The 16,751-nt window shown below is 40.3% G+C and overlaps 1 protein-coding gene across 4 annotated transcripts in view; it reads right to left on the bottom strand.

Annotated features, from left to right (window-relative positions):
* The window catches only part of CEP83 (centrosomal protein 83), a 35,272-nt gene that overhangs the window by 5,234 nt on the left and 13,287 nt on the right, over positions 1-16,751 (bottom strand). For 2 of the 4 annotated variants that reach the window (XM_084649922.1, XM_084649921.1), the window contains exons 6-13: positions 15,336-15,587; positions 12,433-12,564; positions 9,264-9,378; positions 6,740-6,884; positions 6,316-6,465; positions 5,546-5,621; positions 3,563-3,720; positions 2,633-2,762 (exon numbers count right to left, since the gene is read on the bottom strand). In XM_084649922.1, coding sequence (XP_084506048.1) covers positions 2,633-2,762; positions 3,563-3,720; positions 5,546-5,621; positions 6,316-6,465; positions 6,740-6,884; positions 9,264-9,378; positions 12,433-12,564; positions 15,336-15,587 — 1,158 coding nt within the window. Of the gene's footprint in view, positions 1-2,628; positions 2,763-3,562; positions 3,721-5,545; positions 5,622-6,315; positions 6,466-6,739; positions 6,885-9,263; positions 9,379-12,432; positions 12,565-15,335; positions 15,588-16,751 lie in introns of all 4 variants that reach the window. The other 2 variants (XM_084649923.1, XM_084649924.1) reach the window with 2 other exon arrangements.

The raw sequence follows: 16,751 nt of genomic DNA, 5'->3' as shown, positions 1-16,751 counted from the left end.
TTTTGTGCTAGCTGTTCCATAACATGCAATTTTAGGGGGAAACAAAAATATAAAATTAAATATTTCCATTAACAGTATTACCAACCCGTGGGTGTGTAACAGATAGTTGCTTGGGTAGGAACAATGTACCATATAGATGTTACTAAAAAGGGAAATGTCATCCTATTGGTATCTAACACAGCATCCTATTGGTTAATTCTTGGTCCATCTCCAAGCTCACCAATAACAAAAAAGTATTTAATTGAACAACATGGTTGGCTCCTATAAAGCATATTACAACTACTGTAATCTCAAATACATGAATTTATGCGTATTAATTACAAAATAATAAAATGGGTGAACTTGAGTGCCTCGTATTAAATAAGGATATTGATATAATAGGCATCACAGAAACTTGGTGGAATGAGGATAATCAATGGGATATAGTAATACCAGGGTACAAAATATATCGGAAGGACAGAACAGGTCGTGCTGGTGGGGGAGTGGCATTATATATGAAAGAAGGCGTAGAATCAAATGAAGTAAAAATCGTAAATGAATCAAACTGTACCATAGAATCTCTATGGATAGAAATTCCATGCTCTAATAATAAGAATATAGCGGCAGGGATATACTGCTGAACACCTGACCAGGAGCGTGATAGGACTGTGAAATGCTCAGGGAGATTAGAGAGGCTATTAAAATAAAAAACTCAATAATAATGGGGGATTTCAATTATCCCCATATTGACTGGGTACATGTCACCTCAGGACAGGATGCAGAGATAAAGTTTCTTAACACCTTAAATGACTGCTTCTTGGAGCAGCTGATCCTGGAACCCACCAGAGGAGAGGTGATTCTTGATTTAGTCCTAAGTGGAGCACAGGATTTGGTCCAAGAGGTGAATATAGCTGGACCGCTTGGTAATAGTAACCATAATATAATTAAATTTAATATCCCTGTGGCAGGAAAAAACCACAGAGGAGGTTTTGGAACAAATTGATAAATTAAACAGCAGTAAGTCACCAGGACCAGATGGCATTCACCCAAGAGTTCTGAAGGCAATTACAGGCCTGTAAGCCTGACTTCAGTACCTGGCAAACTGGTTGAAACTATAATAAAGAACAATGTTATCAGACATATAGATGTACGTAATTTGTTGAGGAAGACTCAACATGGTTTTAGTAAAGGGAAATCATGCCCCACCAATCTACTAGAATTCTTGGAGGGGGTCAACAAGCATGTGGACCAAGGGGATCCAATGGATATAGTGTACTTAGATTTTCAGAAAGCCTTTGATAAGGTCCCTCACCAAAGGCTCTTATGCAAAGTAAGTTGCCACGGAATAAGAGGGAAGGCGTTCTCATGGATTGGTAACTGGTTAAAAGATAGGAAACAAAGGGTAGGTATAAATGGTCAGTGTTCAGAATGGAGAGAGGTAAATAGTGGTGTCCCCCAGGGGTTTGTTCTCGGACCAATCCTATTCAACATATTCATAAATGATCTGGAAAAAGGGGTAAACAGTGAGGTGATAAAATTTGCAGATGATACAAAATTACTAAAGATAGTTAAGACCCAGGCAGACTGCGAAGAGATACAAAAGAATCTCTCAAACCTGGGTGACTGGGCAATAAAATGGCAGATGAAATTCTATGTTGATAAATGCAAAGTAATGCACAGTGGAAAGTATAATCCCAACTATACATATAAAATGATGGGGTCTAAATTAGATGTTACCACTTAAGAAAGAGCTCTTGGAGTCATTGGGGATAGTTCTCTGAAAATATCCACTCAATGTGCAGTGGCAGTCAAAAAAGTGAACAGAATGCTGGGACTAATTAAGAAAGGGATAGATATTTTCTGTCCTATTATCATGTTGCCTCTATATAAATCCATGGCATGTCCACATCTTGAATACTATGTGCAGATGTGGTCGCCCCATCTCAAAAAAGATATATTGGAATTGGAAAAGGTTCAGAAAAGGGCAACAAAAATGATTAGGGGTATGGAATGGCTTCCATATGAGAGATTAATAAGACCTGGACTTTTCAGCTTGGAAAAGAGACTGCTAAGGGGAGATATGATTGAGGTCTATAAAATCATGACTGGTGTAGAGAAAGTAGATAAGGAAATGTTGTTTACTACTTCTCATAACACAAAAACTTGGGGTCACCAAATGAAATTAATAGGCAGAAGGTTTAAAACAAATAAAAGGAAGTATTTCTTCACACAACACACAGTCAACCTGCAGAACTCCTTGCCAGAGGATGTTGTGAAGGCCAAGTCCATAACGGGATTCAAAAAAGAACTAGATAAATTCATGGAGGATAGGTCCATCAATGGCTATTAGCCAGGATGGGCAGGAATGATGTCCCTAGCCTCTGTTTGCCAGAAGCTGGGAATGAGTGACAAGAGATCGATCACTTGATGATTGCCTGTTCTGTTCATTCTCTCTGGGGCACCTGGCACTGGCCACTGTCGGAAGACAGGATACTGGGCTAGATGGACCTTTGGTCTGACCTAGTAGGGCCATTCTTACGTACATAGATGCTGCCATAAAATGTCAATATAAAAAAATAATTCTGCACGCCCAAATTGAAAGCTGTGCTTTCTCCCTCTTCATAAGCACTGAAGTAAATAAGAGTCAACATGCCTTTTTTTGAGCAACAGCAGCCCGGTGTAATTTCTCTTTCACCTGGTCATACTTCTCTTCTCTTTCTGTGATGCGGTGAATAAATTTATGCTTTTCTTCCAACCACTCTACACATCTGTCTTCTAACATCCTAGGAGAACAACATTAAAGAGTGGTGATGTAGTAAACCAAACGCTGGATTCTTTTTAATAAATATCAGCATCTAGAATCCCTGACATATACACTTTATTTCACCCACTCTTTTCTTCTTGAACCATATGTTTCTAGTATCTAACTTTAAAAAGTTCAGCAAATTTGGACTTTTAAATTTATAATTTAATTATTGACTTAATTCAAATAAAATGGCTAATTTTGTAAACTGATTCCAATAAAATAGATGGCTGTACAGGCTTTTTCTTTGGATTAGCCTTTTGATAGTCCATAAATTATGTGCCTTTACCTGTGGGAACCACATTAGAGTGTAGTGGAGAGTGACCAGAGCAGTGCCAAACCCCTTTCAAATATTGAAACAAGACATTTTTGCCTTTATCCACTGCAAATATTGCTACAACAGAAGCCATAGGGGAAATCCTGGTCCCACTGAAGTCAGTGGGAGTTTTGCCATCGACATCAATGGGACCAGAATTTAATCCCATACATATTTCTTATTTCAAGAAGGGTTAATTGTAACTGGTAAGTGAAAAGAAAATGGACGCATATCCATATTGTTAAAGTTATCACAAGACAGAAATACATTTTTACACCAGGAAGTTGAAATTAAAAGCACACTAAGAATTCTTATTTTTCTCAAGATACAGTCAAGATCTGGACAAAGAGGGGCTTCATTATATTATCGGTGAGTCATGGCAATGGTGAGAAATACTATTAAAGAATTACATGCAAGCATGGAGGAAAAAAATGAATTAAACAGACAAAAAAAGCAAATCATACTTCTCTGCTTCTAGCTGAGCTTTTTCTGCTTGACTTCTTGCATTTCGACATTCTTGTTTTAATCTCTCCACCATTTCCTTCAGCTTTTGATTATAATCGAGCAAGTCATTTTCACACTGAGAAAGTGAGGCCACTTGGAGTTCCAAATCATGAATTTGCTACCAAAGAAATATATAAGTTTTTATTTAGGGGAAAAATATGAACAAGTGACAAGTAGTTTGGGATAATGGGAGGGAGAAGGAGGTAGTTGCCATGATATCTGGCCATTTGTCCCATTATGTCTTCGTAATATGGATGTCTTTTTTGTCCGCTCTCTGGAACTTTTACAATACATTTTCTGTGGATAAGGCAAGAGGTTTCTTCTGAGGTTACAAGGAGGGAGAGATAGCATAAAGCAAAAGTCATTACTCTTTAGTACCCCTTACTAGCGCTCTTGCAGAAATTACAGTGCCCAGCAGTGAGACATTGACACTCATAAAATATTGAAGCATCACAGACAAATTTAACAGAAGTCAGTCAGTCAATTATCCAAAAAACAAAGGGCCCAACCTTACATGACTGTGAAGGGGAGTATGATCTCTGCACTCCCCTGCATAGCCTCCCTGCATGCCAGCTGCAAGTGCAAAAGAACATATGAACAGTTTTCTTTAATGTGAACACACATTTAACTCAAAAAATCACTAAATGGATTTTCCTCAAATTCTAAAAAACGAACAAAAAGCAGATTCATCTCCTGACTGTAAACAAGTATCAGAAATTTCAGATTTTTTTTCTGGGGGAAAGTTACATGTGCCTGAAGACAAGAGTACATAATATGTGCACCTCTTCACCATAACTACAAAGCTGTTATGAAATTTTAGAAGAGCAGAGTAAGTTGCAGGAGTTTTGGAGTATTAGACAACACTTACATTTGGTAGCTAATTGGAGCTCAGGTAAGTGCCAGAATTCTAAATTTAACTCTGTTTCATAGTGGCAACAGTGAAAAATATTACGTATTGTCTTTTAGAAGATCCCTGGGTAACCGAACTTGAGCTTTATTTCCCCTCCATGCTTATCTGGAAGAGAGCATTTGCCAACAGGGCACAGCACTCACTCACTCATGAAGTTAATGGGTGGGATTTTCAGGAGTGTTAAGTGTTGGTCTGACTCTGCTCCCATTGAAGTAAATAAGAATTTTACCAGATTTCACCAGTAACAGTTTGGCCAACACTTGAACATTTTTGATAATTCCACCCAAACGGTCTTTGGTATGAGATGTGGGCTTTTTTAAGACAATTACTAATGTCTTCACTCTTAACTGCTCTTTTTCACTGTAGACATCTACCTATTTTCCCAATCAGCTGAAACTGTGATTGGTAAATTCACTCTGGCTAAATAAGTAGCCAGCTTTTTCAAAGACATAGCTCCATAACTGCATTCTAGGGAAGCATGAGATATGTACTGCAGTCTCCCTTTCTTTAAGGATCTGTTAGGTTCATTAGTTACACAGGAGACAACATGGCCTATCAGGAGTTAGGAGACTTAAGATTGTATTTTCAACTCTGTTACCAATTCACGGTGCAATTTTGGCAAGCCACTTCACCTGAGTTTATTCATGTATAAAATGTCTGTAAAGCACTTGAAGAACCTTGGGTGAAAGGTGCAATGTAAATACAAAGTATTACCGAGAAACAGTTTATAAGTGTATAGAACCTGGCTCTCCAGTTAACAGCATTTATTAGGCCAAAGGACCAGCAACATTCTGAGTTCTGAAATCCTTAGAATACATAAAGAGTAAAAAGTACCTGAAGCAAAAGACTGTGATAAATCCATTTATAAGGGCCCAGAAAATACCAGCCCTCTATACAATTTTGCCATTTGAGTTTTAAAGAGCATTGACAAAAAGAAGTTTCACTATGAACATAAGACTTCTTTGATTTAAATGAATAAAGGGATGAAGACCATTCACAGTAAAATATCACAGTATGATACAAAAACTCTTACCTGTTTAAGATCAGCATTTTCACTTTTCTCTTTTTCTAACTCCTCAGACTGAATAATTTGCTGTTGAAGTTTTAACCTAAAATTTAAAATAGGTATCATTATTTTTGTCTAATTAAAACGTAACTATTCTAAAACATAACTATTCAGCTTGTTAGTAGTTAAACAGATCAGTCTGTTTAACCCTTTGAAAGGCTGATGACTCTGAACAATACACTTGCGTCAATTATAAAATAAGAAGTCATGTTTCTACTGTATGATTAGACTGCACTAATGTCATGGATTCCAATGATTTGCCTGATTTTATATATCCTTGATTTGACACTGGGGTTTATAAATGTGGATATGTGGATGTGATAAACAGTTGTAGAACTCCACTGAGAACTTTGACAACTGCTAAGTTAAAACTTGTACAGAACTGGAGGCTTACGGAGTAGGAGCAATCAAATTAGGCCTCTTGATTTGCCACATGTTCCTAAAACCTCAATTCTGGGGAAAGAGTGGTTTCTGCTGCTGTGGGCCTGAACCAGCAGCCACCAAGAGATCAGTTTTTAACATTTAACTAATTAAAAATGACTTTAAACAGCATTTATTGGGAGGGGGAAAAGATATTCTGCTTAAAATTCTGTAACCCATGACTCCTCTGAGTTTTGTTTTTTAAACTATACATTCTTTATTTGCCTTTTTATATGAAGCTACTATTTTTTTATTTTAAAATACTTGTATATTTTTAAACCAGGTTTTTTTTTTAAAAAAAAAAACACATACATTACCTAACATTCTGAAGCTCCCTTCTGTTAGACTCTTCTGCCAGGTGCATAACACGCAATTTCTCTTCATACTCATCCTTTTCAGATTGCCTCCAAGCATCTTGTTCCACTTTAATTTTCTCTAACTCACCTAATCTGTTCTCAAGTTCTAACCTGAAACAATGCTCAATATTTACACAAGAACTATTACAAGGACAAAGTGACAGCAAAAACGTTCAGTTGAATATAACATTAAACAAGTAAAGCATGCTGTCCTAGGGTGACCAGACAGCAAGTGCAAAAAATCGGGATGGAGTGGGGAGTAATGCGCGCCCATATATGACAAAGTTCCAAATATCAGGACTGTCCCTATAAAATCATGACATCTGGTCACCCTATGCTGCCCCCTAACCGTTTTTAAAACAGAGCAGTAAACAAGTGAACATACTTTTCTTCCTGTAATGCTGCAAGTTTTTGAAAGCCTTCTTCTCTGGCAGCTTGTACTTTACGAATGAGCTCACGATCCTTTTCTACTAAAAGCACTTTGTGGCGTTCAACTGCTGCCTTGAGAATTTCATTGTCTGAATGCAATCCTGTTTTATACAATATACACATCAGCATGATGAAATATTTAAAGTATTTAAAACATTTTACAAACATTGATAAAATGGAACTGTGAATCCACTGTTCACTCATACATAATATTCAACCACTTTAAAGAGATAAAATGTGCAAGACTTTTACTACTGTTAATTAAAAATACTTTAAAATAGAAAACACATTATTTAGAGACGAATTCTTATGTAATCATGATTAAACATTTTTCTAAAAATACTAAAATAAGCAGCACAGACTTCGATTAAGAACTGAGTCTGCAATTTAGATTTAGCAAACAGCCATATTAGCTAAACAGATGCCCCTGGATAAAACATTCCATTGTGAATATGGAAGGGTTAAATGAACAAATGCATTATATGCTTCGAGAGTACAAGCTGAAGTTGATGGGAAACTAATAATAAATCACTAATGGAACTTTAATGATCTAGTTAGAGCATATCCCCTGTTTTAATTCACTAAAACAAGATGGAGTGGAATTGGGAAGAATACGGACTATATTGAAAACCTAAAACTCTAATGTACCAGAGACCAGTAATAGTGGAAAACAGATTTGTGGAAACATCAACAGTAGTGGAAAAGTTACTGCCCCGTGTGATTCTGAATAATTAAATACTATGGCTGTAAGAAGAAGAGTGAAACTCTTGTGTGATATTCAGGGCCCATGTACTCAATGGCAAGATGGACCTGACCCTTGATTTGTTAGGGCATTTATAGGCAATCCAGGAAGAAACTGAAAATTTTGCAACAGTTTCAGGTAAGTTTAAAAGTGAAGGGGTTTGTGGAATGAAATATCAAAATAAATAATGAAGTATGTACATTATTTATTTTAATATTAAATTAATTTTTTTCTTTTGTTCTGACATTTTCAGTGGACTACACATTTTTGTATTGACAGCAAACAACTATATTTCTAGAACTTTTGGGGGGAAGCTAGAGGTTTTGACAGCTTCTTTTTTTCATCCAGGAAAATGAGGGATATATTTTGGGATTTTTGGATAAAGTGAATGTTCCGCTAAAATGATCAGCTGTGAAACAGCTAACTGTGTTGATATTTAAATTGCCCCCAGGAAACTTTGGCATTCACACCCTATAGTCATATTGGAAATCCGGGAGGTGGGTGGTCACACTCCCACAGAAGGGGTTAAAAGCAGCCCTGCAGAGGGCTGCGACTGGGAAATGGAGTGAGAACAGCTGGGGGAAGCTGTGGGGAAGCAGCCACAGCTGTGGCCAGCTCAGTTAGGGCCCAGCTGGTCCTTATAAGAGGGCTATAGGCCAGAAGCTGAGGAGTCCCACTCTAGCCCTGGAGTGGGAAGGGCTAGCTGCCTGGGAATAGGGTGTCTGAGCAGCACAGAGCAGCGCTGGGGAAGGGCAAAGGGAGCTGGGGAGCTCCAGCCTGATAAACCCGTAGGCCTTGATGAAGGCCTACAGAGGCACTGGGGCTGCAGAGGGGCAGCCTGAGGATAGACAAAGGCAGCAGGTCCTACCCCCTTGCCAATGATGAGTGACCATTACACTGCAGTCTGCTCCAGTGAATGGGGGCTAGCTGATGACTGGCAGTAGCCACTAAGGCACAGTGGGTCTAGAGGGTTAGGGGTCCAGAGTGGGGGTCCTGCTGGGGCAGAACCCCAGGGAAAAAGGCACCGGGGTCTGAGAGAGACCTGGGGCCAGTGGCAGGTGAGACACCGGTGTGCGGGGGTGCTCCAGTGCTGGTGAAGACCTAATTCCCTGGACAGCCAGCAGGGGGCGCCGCACTGGTGAGTCTCGCCCTGCTACACACCCCTATAAGCTGTTATTTCAGACTGTCAATCTATTCAGGCAGACAACAAATGCACTGATTACATTCCAACCGTTTTTGGAAGATTTTCTTCAAAACCATGAAGGCTAGAAACAATCGTTTTTCTTCAAATGAAAGCCTAGATCCTTGGCCTAACTCTGTGGCAAATTCCATTGCTGTAGACTCATGGAATACAGGAGGTCCCGTTGGTAATCTTCTGTAGACATTAAAACCTTAGTTCAAGCACTAATTATAACAGAGAGAAAAAGAAACTGACTATACAATTTGGCAATAGTCAATAAAATTAACAAGGCAAGTTATCTAAATATGTGAATTAGCACAGATTATGCTAAAATGTTTCCTGGGTTCATTAATTTATATAAACTGGGAGTCATTCATACACAGCTTCTACACCTGGTGGATTAGGGGATACGGCAATGTTTTTAGACAGCAAATTCATTTTCAGATTGACTATCTTCACTAGAATAGATAATGTGTTTCTTCTGCAGTTAATTTTTATTGTAGTGTGGTAGGAGCTGCAGGTTACAACAGAAACCATTAGAAACTAATTGCACATTACCATCCATTTCACTTTGAATCTTGTTTCTCTCTCTTTCTACCTCACTCTTGGCTCTTGCTGCCTCCAGTCTGACATTAGTTACTTCTAATTTGTGTGAATGCTTAAGTTCATCTACCTGTTAATTAGAAAATAAAACCGAATCACTAATATTATACCCTAGCAATTATTTTGATCCACGCTTTTCAGATGGCATCATCCTTACAAGAAATTACTTTAAACAATGTTTTTCATACAGCCACTTCAGAGTTACCAAGCGTCCAGGTTAAGGATGCTATATATCCCATATCCACATAGCAACAATAAGGCTATTAATACACTGTGACTCCACAAATTATACTCCATTGCCACTTTCTTTCCATAAATCCTTCAAATTGAAGACACTGGAAATTCTTGGATAAATTACTGTACAAGTAACTTAATACGAGTTACTGTACATGCTTAATATCCATGTATAATATACTTCTGCACTATACGTCTCCATAGGAAAGATGTACTCAGAGCAGACACTCAACAATTTACCAAAGTGTCATATACTAGAGTTGTAGTAAGTCATGTTGAACCAGCCAGCTATAAGCACCAGATTGGAGAGCTTACTTTTTAGAAAAGGCTTGTGCTCTTTATTTACTGTGATTTTGCACACCCAATGAGACAGATTGTATCTCTAAACAAAATGTGGTATCTTGAGACTTTCAAGCATACACCTCCTACAAGCAGATGTCCCAAAATTGTGCAGCTTATGCTTAGAAGGCTGCTCACTTGAAGTGCCTCATTAAGACTTTGATCCAGTATTATGGACCTTGATGCTTTCTCCATTTTATGTCAATCTGCCAGCACTCTAGCTTTCATGTTTTTCCCTCCTGGCTTAAACCTCCTCAATTTCTAGCCAAAATGAAGCTACAGAGATTCTAACAACATGAAGTGACACAAAAAGACAGGAAAAATAAAAATTCCACTGAAGACGTCCTTATTCAGTTCTCTCTGACAGCAATTTACAGCATCTAGAATCATAGATTGCTACACAATTTTTTTAAAAATCCAATTGTTCATAGTTTTAAAATAATTTGAAACCAGATGCATCTTTTCTGAAACTGTAATGCATAAAAACTGCCCCATAAAAACAGTGGTTTTAAATAGGACATCAAATCACTAAAGGCAATTACTGCCTACATGAAACTTTCTATAGTTTAGGCTCTTACTGCACAGTAATTACATGGTCAGTGAGAATTAAATATCTAGAGGAAAGCACTTACAATGAAAATCCATTTGCAGTGACAAATGTACTTACAACCTGCTGGCACTTACAAGTTGTAAAAGGTTAAGAATGACACAGTAGCTTATTAAGTAACTACATTGTGGATTTGGATGCTTAAATATGAAGTTAATATAAGGAGCTTTCTGAGGCACAAACCTGAGGAAGATACATAAATCACTTGTGCACTTAAAGGACCTGGGTTCTGAAATAAGCTTGTCTGGATACACAGTGGGAGGGGAGCGCAGTGCTGGAGGGACCTACTGCACACATTCTTGGAGTAGACCTGCTTAGGTGGAAGTTTCTACCCTCCAATAACACTACTATCTAGTCAAATTCCTCAGCACTCCTGCGGTTTTATAGAGAACAGCAATTCACACAACCTCAAGGCTCCATACCCCTTGTACAGCTTCTGATGGGGAGCAAACAAGACACAAAAGGTAGGGAAGAGCCAGGCTGGTGTTTTAGCTCATTTTTTTCCTTTTTTAAAGTTACCTGGCGTTCACTTTCCAGGACAGGGGCTTTCTTCTTATTTGTTCATACAATGCCTAGCTTGATGGAGCCCTGATGCCCAGGTGCTAATATAATATAAATAATTAGATAGACCAAATAATTAGATAAATAAGAACTAGGTGTGTCACATTACATGATTAGGCATGTGGGTAGTTTGGTGTTTTGTCCTCTTCCTACAGAAGGTTAGAATCTTAGTGCATGGGGAAAATGTAGTTCAGGGCTGAGATTGTCTTTTTGCCTGATTTATTTTGCAAGTACTGGGTGTGCTTAAGCTCATCTTGAACAAGTTCTTGGATTGTTAAATTTGGACTGTGATTTGTTCCATCTTTCACATTTCTTGTGTTAGGTGTCTTTTTGAGCCATATTATGGTGCTAATAGCTGCTAAAGGTAATATTTTGAATGGATGTGTCTATTATTTTGGGGGGTATGTTCCAAAAGGCAGTAGATTAGTGTTTCAGTTTGTTTGTTGATTTAAAAAAACAAAAACAAAACTGTGTTGAAGGTATTTTGCATAGTATTGTATATGTGAGACCAGAACTTGTGGAACTGTGGGCAGTCTCAGAAATGGTGTAGGCAATCTAACCACAGTCTCTTCAGTAGAGACTGAAGGTATTAAGGTTTACTTTGGTTTATTATTTTCATTGGAATTCTCTCCAAGATGTACTGGGAAGAAGCATTGAGGATTGTTAAAATAATGTCTGTCCAAGCATTCTCTTCTCTGGGACTAGAATTCTGAGTATATTTTCTGATATACAAATGAGAAGTAAAGCTAACATTAAGTCAAATAATGTTTCTGGAAAATTAAGTTCTGTTTTGACTGTTAGAGGAAAGTCACCAGATGGGCACTTTTTAGAGCAGTTCCACAAGGAAAGGAAAATACAAAACACAGAGTTCTTTACTTCAGTCTAGTCTAATGAACGATTCATTAGACAAGTAACTTTGTTTTTGTTCTTAGCTAGAATTATTTTAATAACCAGAAACCAAATATTGATGATCCAATTTTTTTTTAGTTTCAAGCTCTAGCACTTTTGTTTAGATTTGTCTCTATAGTCTAATAATTTTTTATTAAAGTAAGAAATCACAACCCTTATTTGATAGCACCAGACATATTTTATTAAGGGTTGGAAAAACCTAGTGTGGTACTAAATATGGCTCTTCAAGCACCACATCATTAAAAAAAAAACCAAACAAAAATCCAGAGAATGAGAAGGATAAAATCTCCTTATCTATCTTGCCATCTGTAATTAAAGAACATTTATTACAGGTACCATAGACTCAAAGGGCAGAAAATAGTTTTACATTAAAAACCAAGTGAAATATGGTTTTAAAAAGTCAGCTGAAACCACCTTTTCTTCAGGTTGAAACCAGATGTGAAAATATATTGCTGATACCACAAAAGCACTTACTTTAGTGGCCAAGGCACTGATTTCTCGTTCGGCTTTGTGCAGTTTGCTGGTTAAGAGAGTATTCTGCTCATTACTCATCTGTAGTTCTTTTTCAATGCGATCAATTTGGAGCTTAGCTGACTGCTTTTCTGCCTTGAATAAAAAAAGTATTTATAAGCTCTTTGGAGCAGCAACTATCTCTTGATATGCATTTGTACATTGTGTAGAACAATAGGATCTCAATCTTGATTAGGGCTTTTTGGACACTACTGGCTTACATATTTATATTAAGGCTGCACATGTGTCACAGAAACCATGGATTTAGTGACTTCTGCAGCGGCCAATGATGGCTCAGGGCCAGCAGCAGCAGTTTGGGTGTGTGGGAGGGGGCTCACAGTTGGAGCACGGTTGGAGGTGGGGGGGGGGCGCTCTCTGGCTCCCACCGATATATCCCTGCAGCTCCTAGGCCACATGTGCTCCCCAGCCCCCGACTCACAATTCCCTTGATGAGCACCAGCTTCACCCAGAACCACACTGCACAGGCACAACTTTACTGCGTTGTTTCCAGGATTGGAACCTCGTCCCTAAACAGCAGCCCCCACCACGCAGCAGCAAGACCAATCCCCTCCCGGTCTCCTACAGCCCCACCCTCGAGAGCCTAGAAACTGCCCAGGGGCCGCACCCATCCCAGCTAGGGTGCCTCCTCCCGCAGCAGTGGTGTCACTGTTGGCTGGCAGGGCCCCTAGGAGTCCCAGGCACCACCCCTATAGAGCACCCCCCACCCGATGAGCACCCCATTCCCCCACCTCTGTAACATCCCTTATAGAGCCCTCCCATGCTACACCCCACAGAGTCCCTCTCCCCCACCGGGCATTCATGGTCCGCCATACAATTTCCATACCCAGATGCAGCCCTCAGGCCAAAAAGTTTGCCCACCCCTGTCCTAGGCAGAAGGCCCAGGGGGTCCGCGTGCTGCCCATGCCCGCAGGTGCCACGCCCGCAGCTCCCACTGGCTGCAGTTCCCAGCTAATGGGAGCTGCAGAGTTGACACTTGTGGCGGAAGCAGCATGTGGTGCCCCCCTGGCAGCCCCTCCCTGTAGGAGTTGCAGCGACATGCTGATCGGAGCCAGGTAGGTAGCCTGCCATCCCTGCCAAACCTCCCCCGCGCCCCAGCACCAGTGGGGGTCCCAGGCCACGAGCTGCTGCCCAGCCCCTCTTCCCAGCACCAGCACGGGTCCCGGGCCATCCCCCACCCAGCATCTGCGACACCACCGGACCACCCCCAGAGCGCCTGCAGCCCAAGTTTTAGTTAAGGGTATATAGTAAAAGTCATGGACAGGTCACGGGCCATGCATTTTTGTTTATTACCCATGACCTGTCCATGACTTTTACTAAAAATACCAGTGATTAAAACATAGCCTTAATTTATATTTAGTAGAGGTTTGCAGTTCACTATGTTCTGTCTCTAATTTACTCAGAGTAACACTTGTAACTACATACCCCCACAGACTCATGCACCCCCCACATCCCCAAAGCCTTCTGGAGGCAAGAGGAACGGAGGCTTGGTTAGAGAGGTCAGATATTTACACCCTCATCCAGTAAACTGTTAGGCTGTCAGGATGTGTGTGCCTGCAAGCAGTGCTCCAAAAAGGCTTCTGTAGACACACCCCAGCACAAAACACCTAGAGTGTACCTCTGTAAAGTCAACATCATAAAGGATAAACAACAGTCTCAGTACTCTGCATTTTGCGGTGTTGGGAGACAGCACTTTAGTAAAATTTCAGGTAGATGCTTAACCCAGGACATTGACTTCAATCAATTTATTTTTCTCCAATAAGATTTTAAAAATTACTAAATTAAGATTAGAGTAGATCTAAGCATTATGAAGTGCATTTTGATAGGTCTTTAAGATGCCTTGCCCGTTTAAAAAAAAAAAAAAAATCTAACAGCAGTGTTTGTCAAGTTGTGGTCTTCAGACCACTTGATGGTAATCCACAGCAATATGGCAGGCATATAGTGCTGGCTCTTCCTTGTTTCTAACTGCTTTTACAGAAATACAGCTCACAGCAGTGTAGGGTGACCAGATAGCAAGTGTGAAAGATTGGGACAAAGGGTCATAGGTGCTTATATAAGAAAGCCCCAAATATCAGGACTGTCCCTATAAAATTGGGATGGCTGAACAAACTATTGCAGTGAAGAGCTTAGGCACCTGTAAAAGGAAGATGGAAAGGAAGCCAGTCTAACTATGGGCTGCAGCTACACAGTAGGAAGAAAAGCCACCACAGACTGGAGCTGCCAACAGACAAAAAAACAGGAACCATTAATGGGTCTGAAGCCCTCAAGCCAGTGAGGAATGTTCAGTGGAGAAGTGAAACCTGAAAAGCATGTACAGAAGAGAAGTAGGATAGATGGGACCTTACAGTAGGGAAGTATGTGCAAGGGGACAAGAAAAGGAAGGTAGGAAGTTGCGGCAACATGTTCAGGAGACATGAGTATCACGTGGTAGGTAAGCAAGAAGGAAACACATGAACAGAAGTGAGTGGGGCTAACAAAAGTAGATCATATAATTAACATTTTTTAAAAGGACAAAACTTTTATTGTATTAAAGACAATCAAAACACACACTATCCCAATATTAAATTCCAGTTAAGCAACTGAAATTCACACATGCATCTTAAGTGACTGCAAATAGAACTGTGGGTGAGAATGGACATGGTCTGTAAGAATTTTTCAGTTAAGATGTAGCCCATGCTATGACAGAATTTGAGAAGTGATGACTTAAAAATAAAATCAGAAGTACAGAGTAAGTTCGGAAAATGCAAAATTTTTAATTCTTTAACATGTACATGGAACCAGAGTCGACTGGTCCCAAAACTTCCAAATTTATTTGCTGTGTTCCCCTGGGAGACAGTTAAACTTCTTACCTCCAGAGATCTCATTGTAGTCTGCATCTCTGCCAACTGCCGTACTTGTATTCTTTGGACATTATCTGCCTGCACGCCACTATTTTCTCTCTCTGCTCTTAGTTCTGCTACCTCAGCTTCTAAACCTTTTAATTTTTGATGTAGTTGAGCCTTTTCTCTTAGGAGTACCTCCACTCGCTTATTGTCTCTTGTGGGATCAACACTAAGCAGCTGATTATGCAGTTCTTCTTTATCTCTATCCAGTCTTGCTATCTAATAGTTATAAGAAAAATATACAACCGTTACATTATTTAGCTGTCAGTCACCAAAATAATACACAAGTTGATGATTAAGAAAAAGTCACCAATTTGCATTAAACAGGGAAATCTATCTGCATTTAAATGTTAATTTATTTTCTTCGAGTAATAAGATCCACAGAACCACAACAATCTGATTTCAGCCTGCTGACTGTGCAGGGGACAAAAGTAGGCTTGTTGGCGCCTGCAATTAAAAACCCAGGGCTGGCCTGAGCCAGCTGACTTGGGCTTGCAGGGCTCAGGCTAAGGGGCTGTTTAACTGCAGTGTAGGTGTTCAGGATCAGACTGGAGCGAGGGCTATAGGACCCTGTGAGGTGGAAGGAGCCCAGAGCTCAGGCTGTAGCCCAAACGTCTACAACGCAATTAAACAGCCCCTTAACCTGAGCCCCAGGAGCCCTGCAGGGTCTCACTGCAATGTAGACATGCCCTCAGTCAACAGCAGGAAGGACTGTCCCTCCCTCAAGAGCCTGCCAGTTGAGACAACTTCCCCGAGGGCATGTCTACAATAGAAAGGTAAGTCGACTTGAACCACTGCAACAATTACTACAGTGGTTCATGTCACACTAACCTCCTTCTGTCAGTGGTGTGCGTCCTCACCTGACACGCTGAAGAGGGGCAGAGTGTGGGGAGCGGGGGGAACAGGCTGAAAGCCTTGCTGCCCCCCGGTCTCTCCATTTTCTGCTCCCTGCCGCCAGGGGGCAGCCAGGCTCTGTGTGAGGTGGGTGCAGCCTGGCTCTGAGCAGGAAGCCCAGGCAGCAGGAGCCCCCCACACCCCCCGCAGCTTTCTTGTCAATTTCACAGCTCCAGCATGGATCCGTGAAATTTACAAGAATGACAGCCAACAGCAGAAGTAAGTAACACAGAGTCTATATGGACACTGTCACCCTAACTACACTGACATAAACCTTACGCCTCTTGTGGAGGTGGAGTTATGATGTCTATGTACTAGGGCACATACATCGGAGGGAGCAAGGCTGTAGCATGTACACTGACATAATTAGATCGACGTAAGCTGCCTTACATCGACCTAACTCTGTAGTGTAGACCAAGCCTCAGTTTCTGATTTTGGAAAGTTGGGTGAAGTTATCCTGCTTTAGCTATATGACGGAAAACAAAACAA

This window comes from Lepidochelys olivacea (genome assembly GCF_965140295.1).
Source record: "Lepidochelys olivacea isolate rLepOli2 genome assembly, chromosome: 1".
In the NCBI taxonomy this organism is placed as follows: Eukaryota; Metazoa; Chordata; order Testudines; family Cheloniidae; genus Lepidochelys; species Lepidochelys olivacea.
The sequence above is the reverse complement of the archived record's forward strand: the minus strand, read 5'-3'. Positions and strand labels throughout refer to the sequence as shown.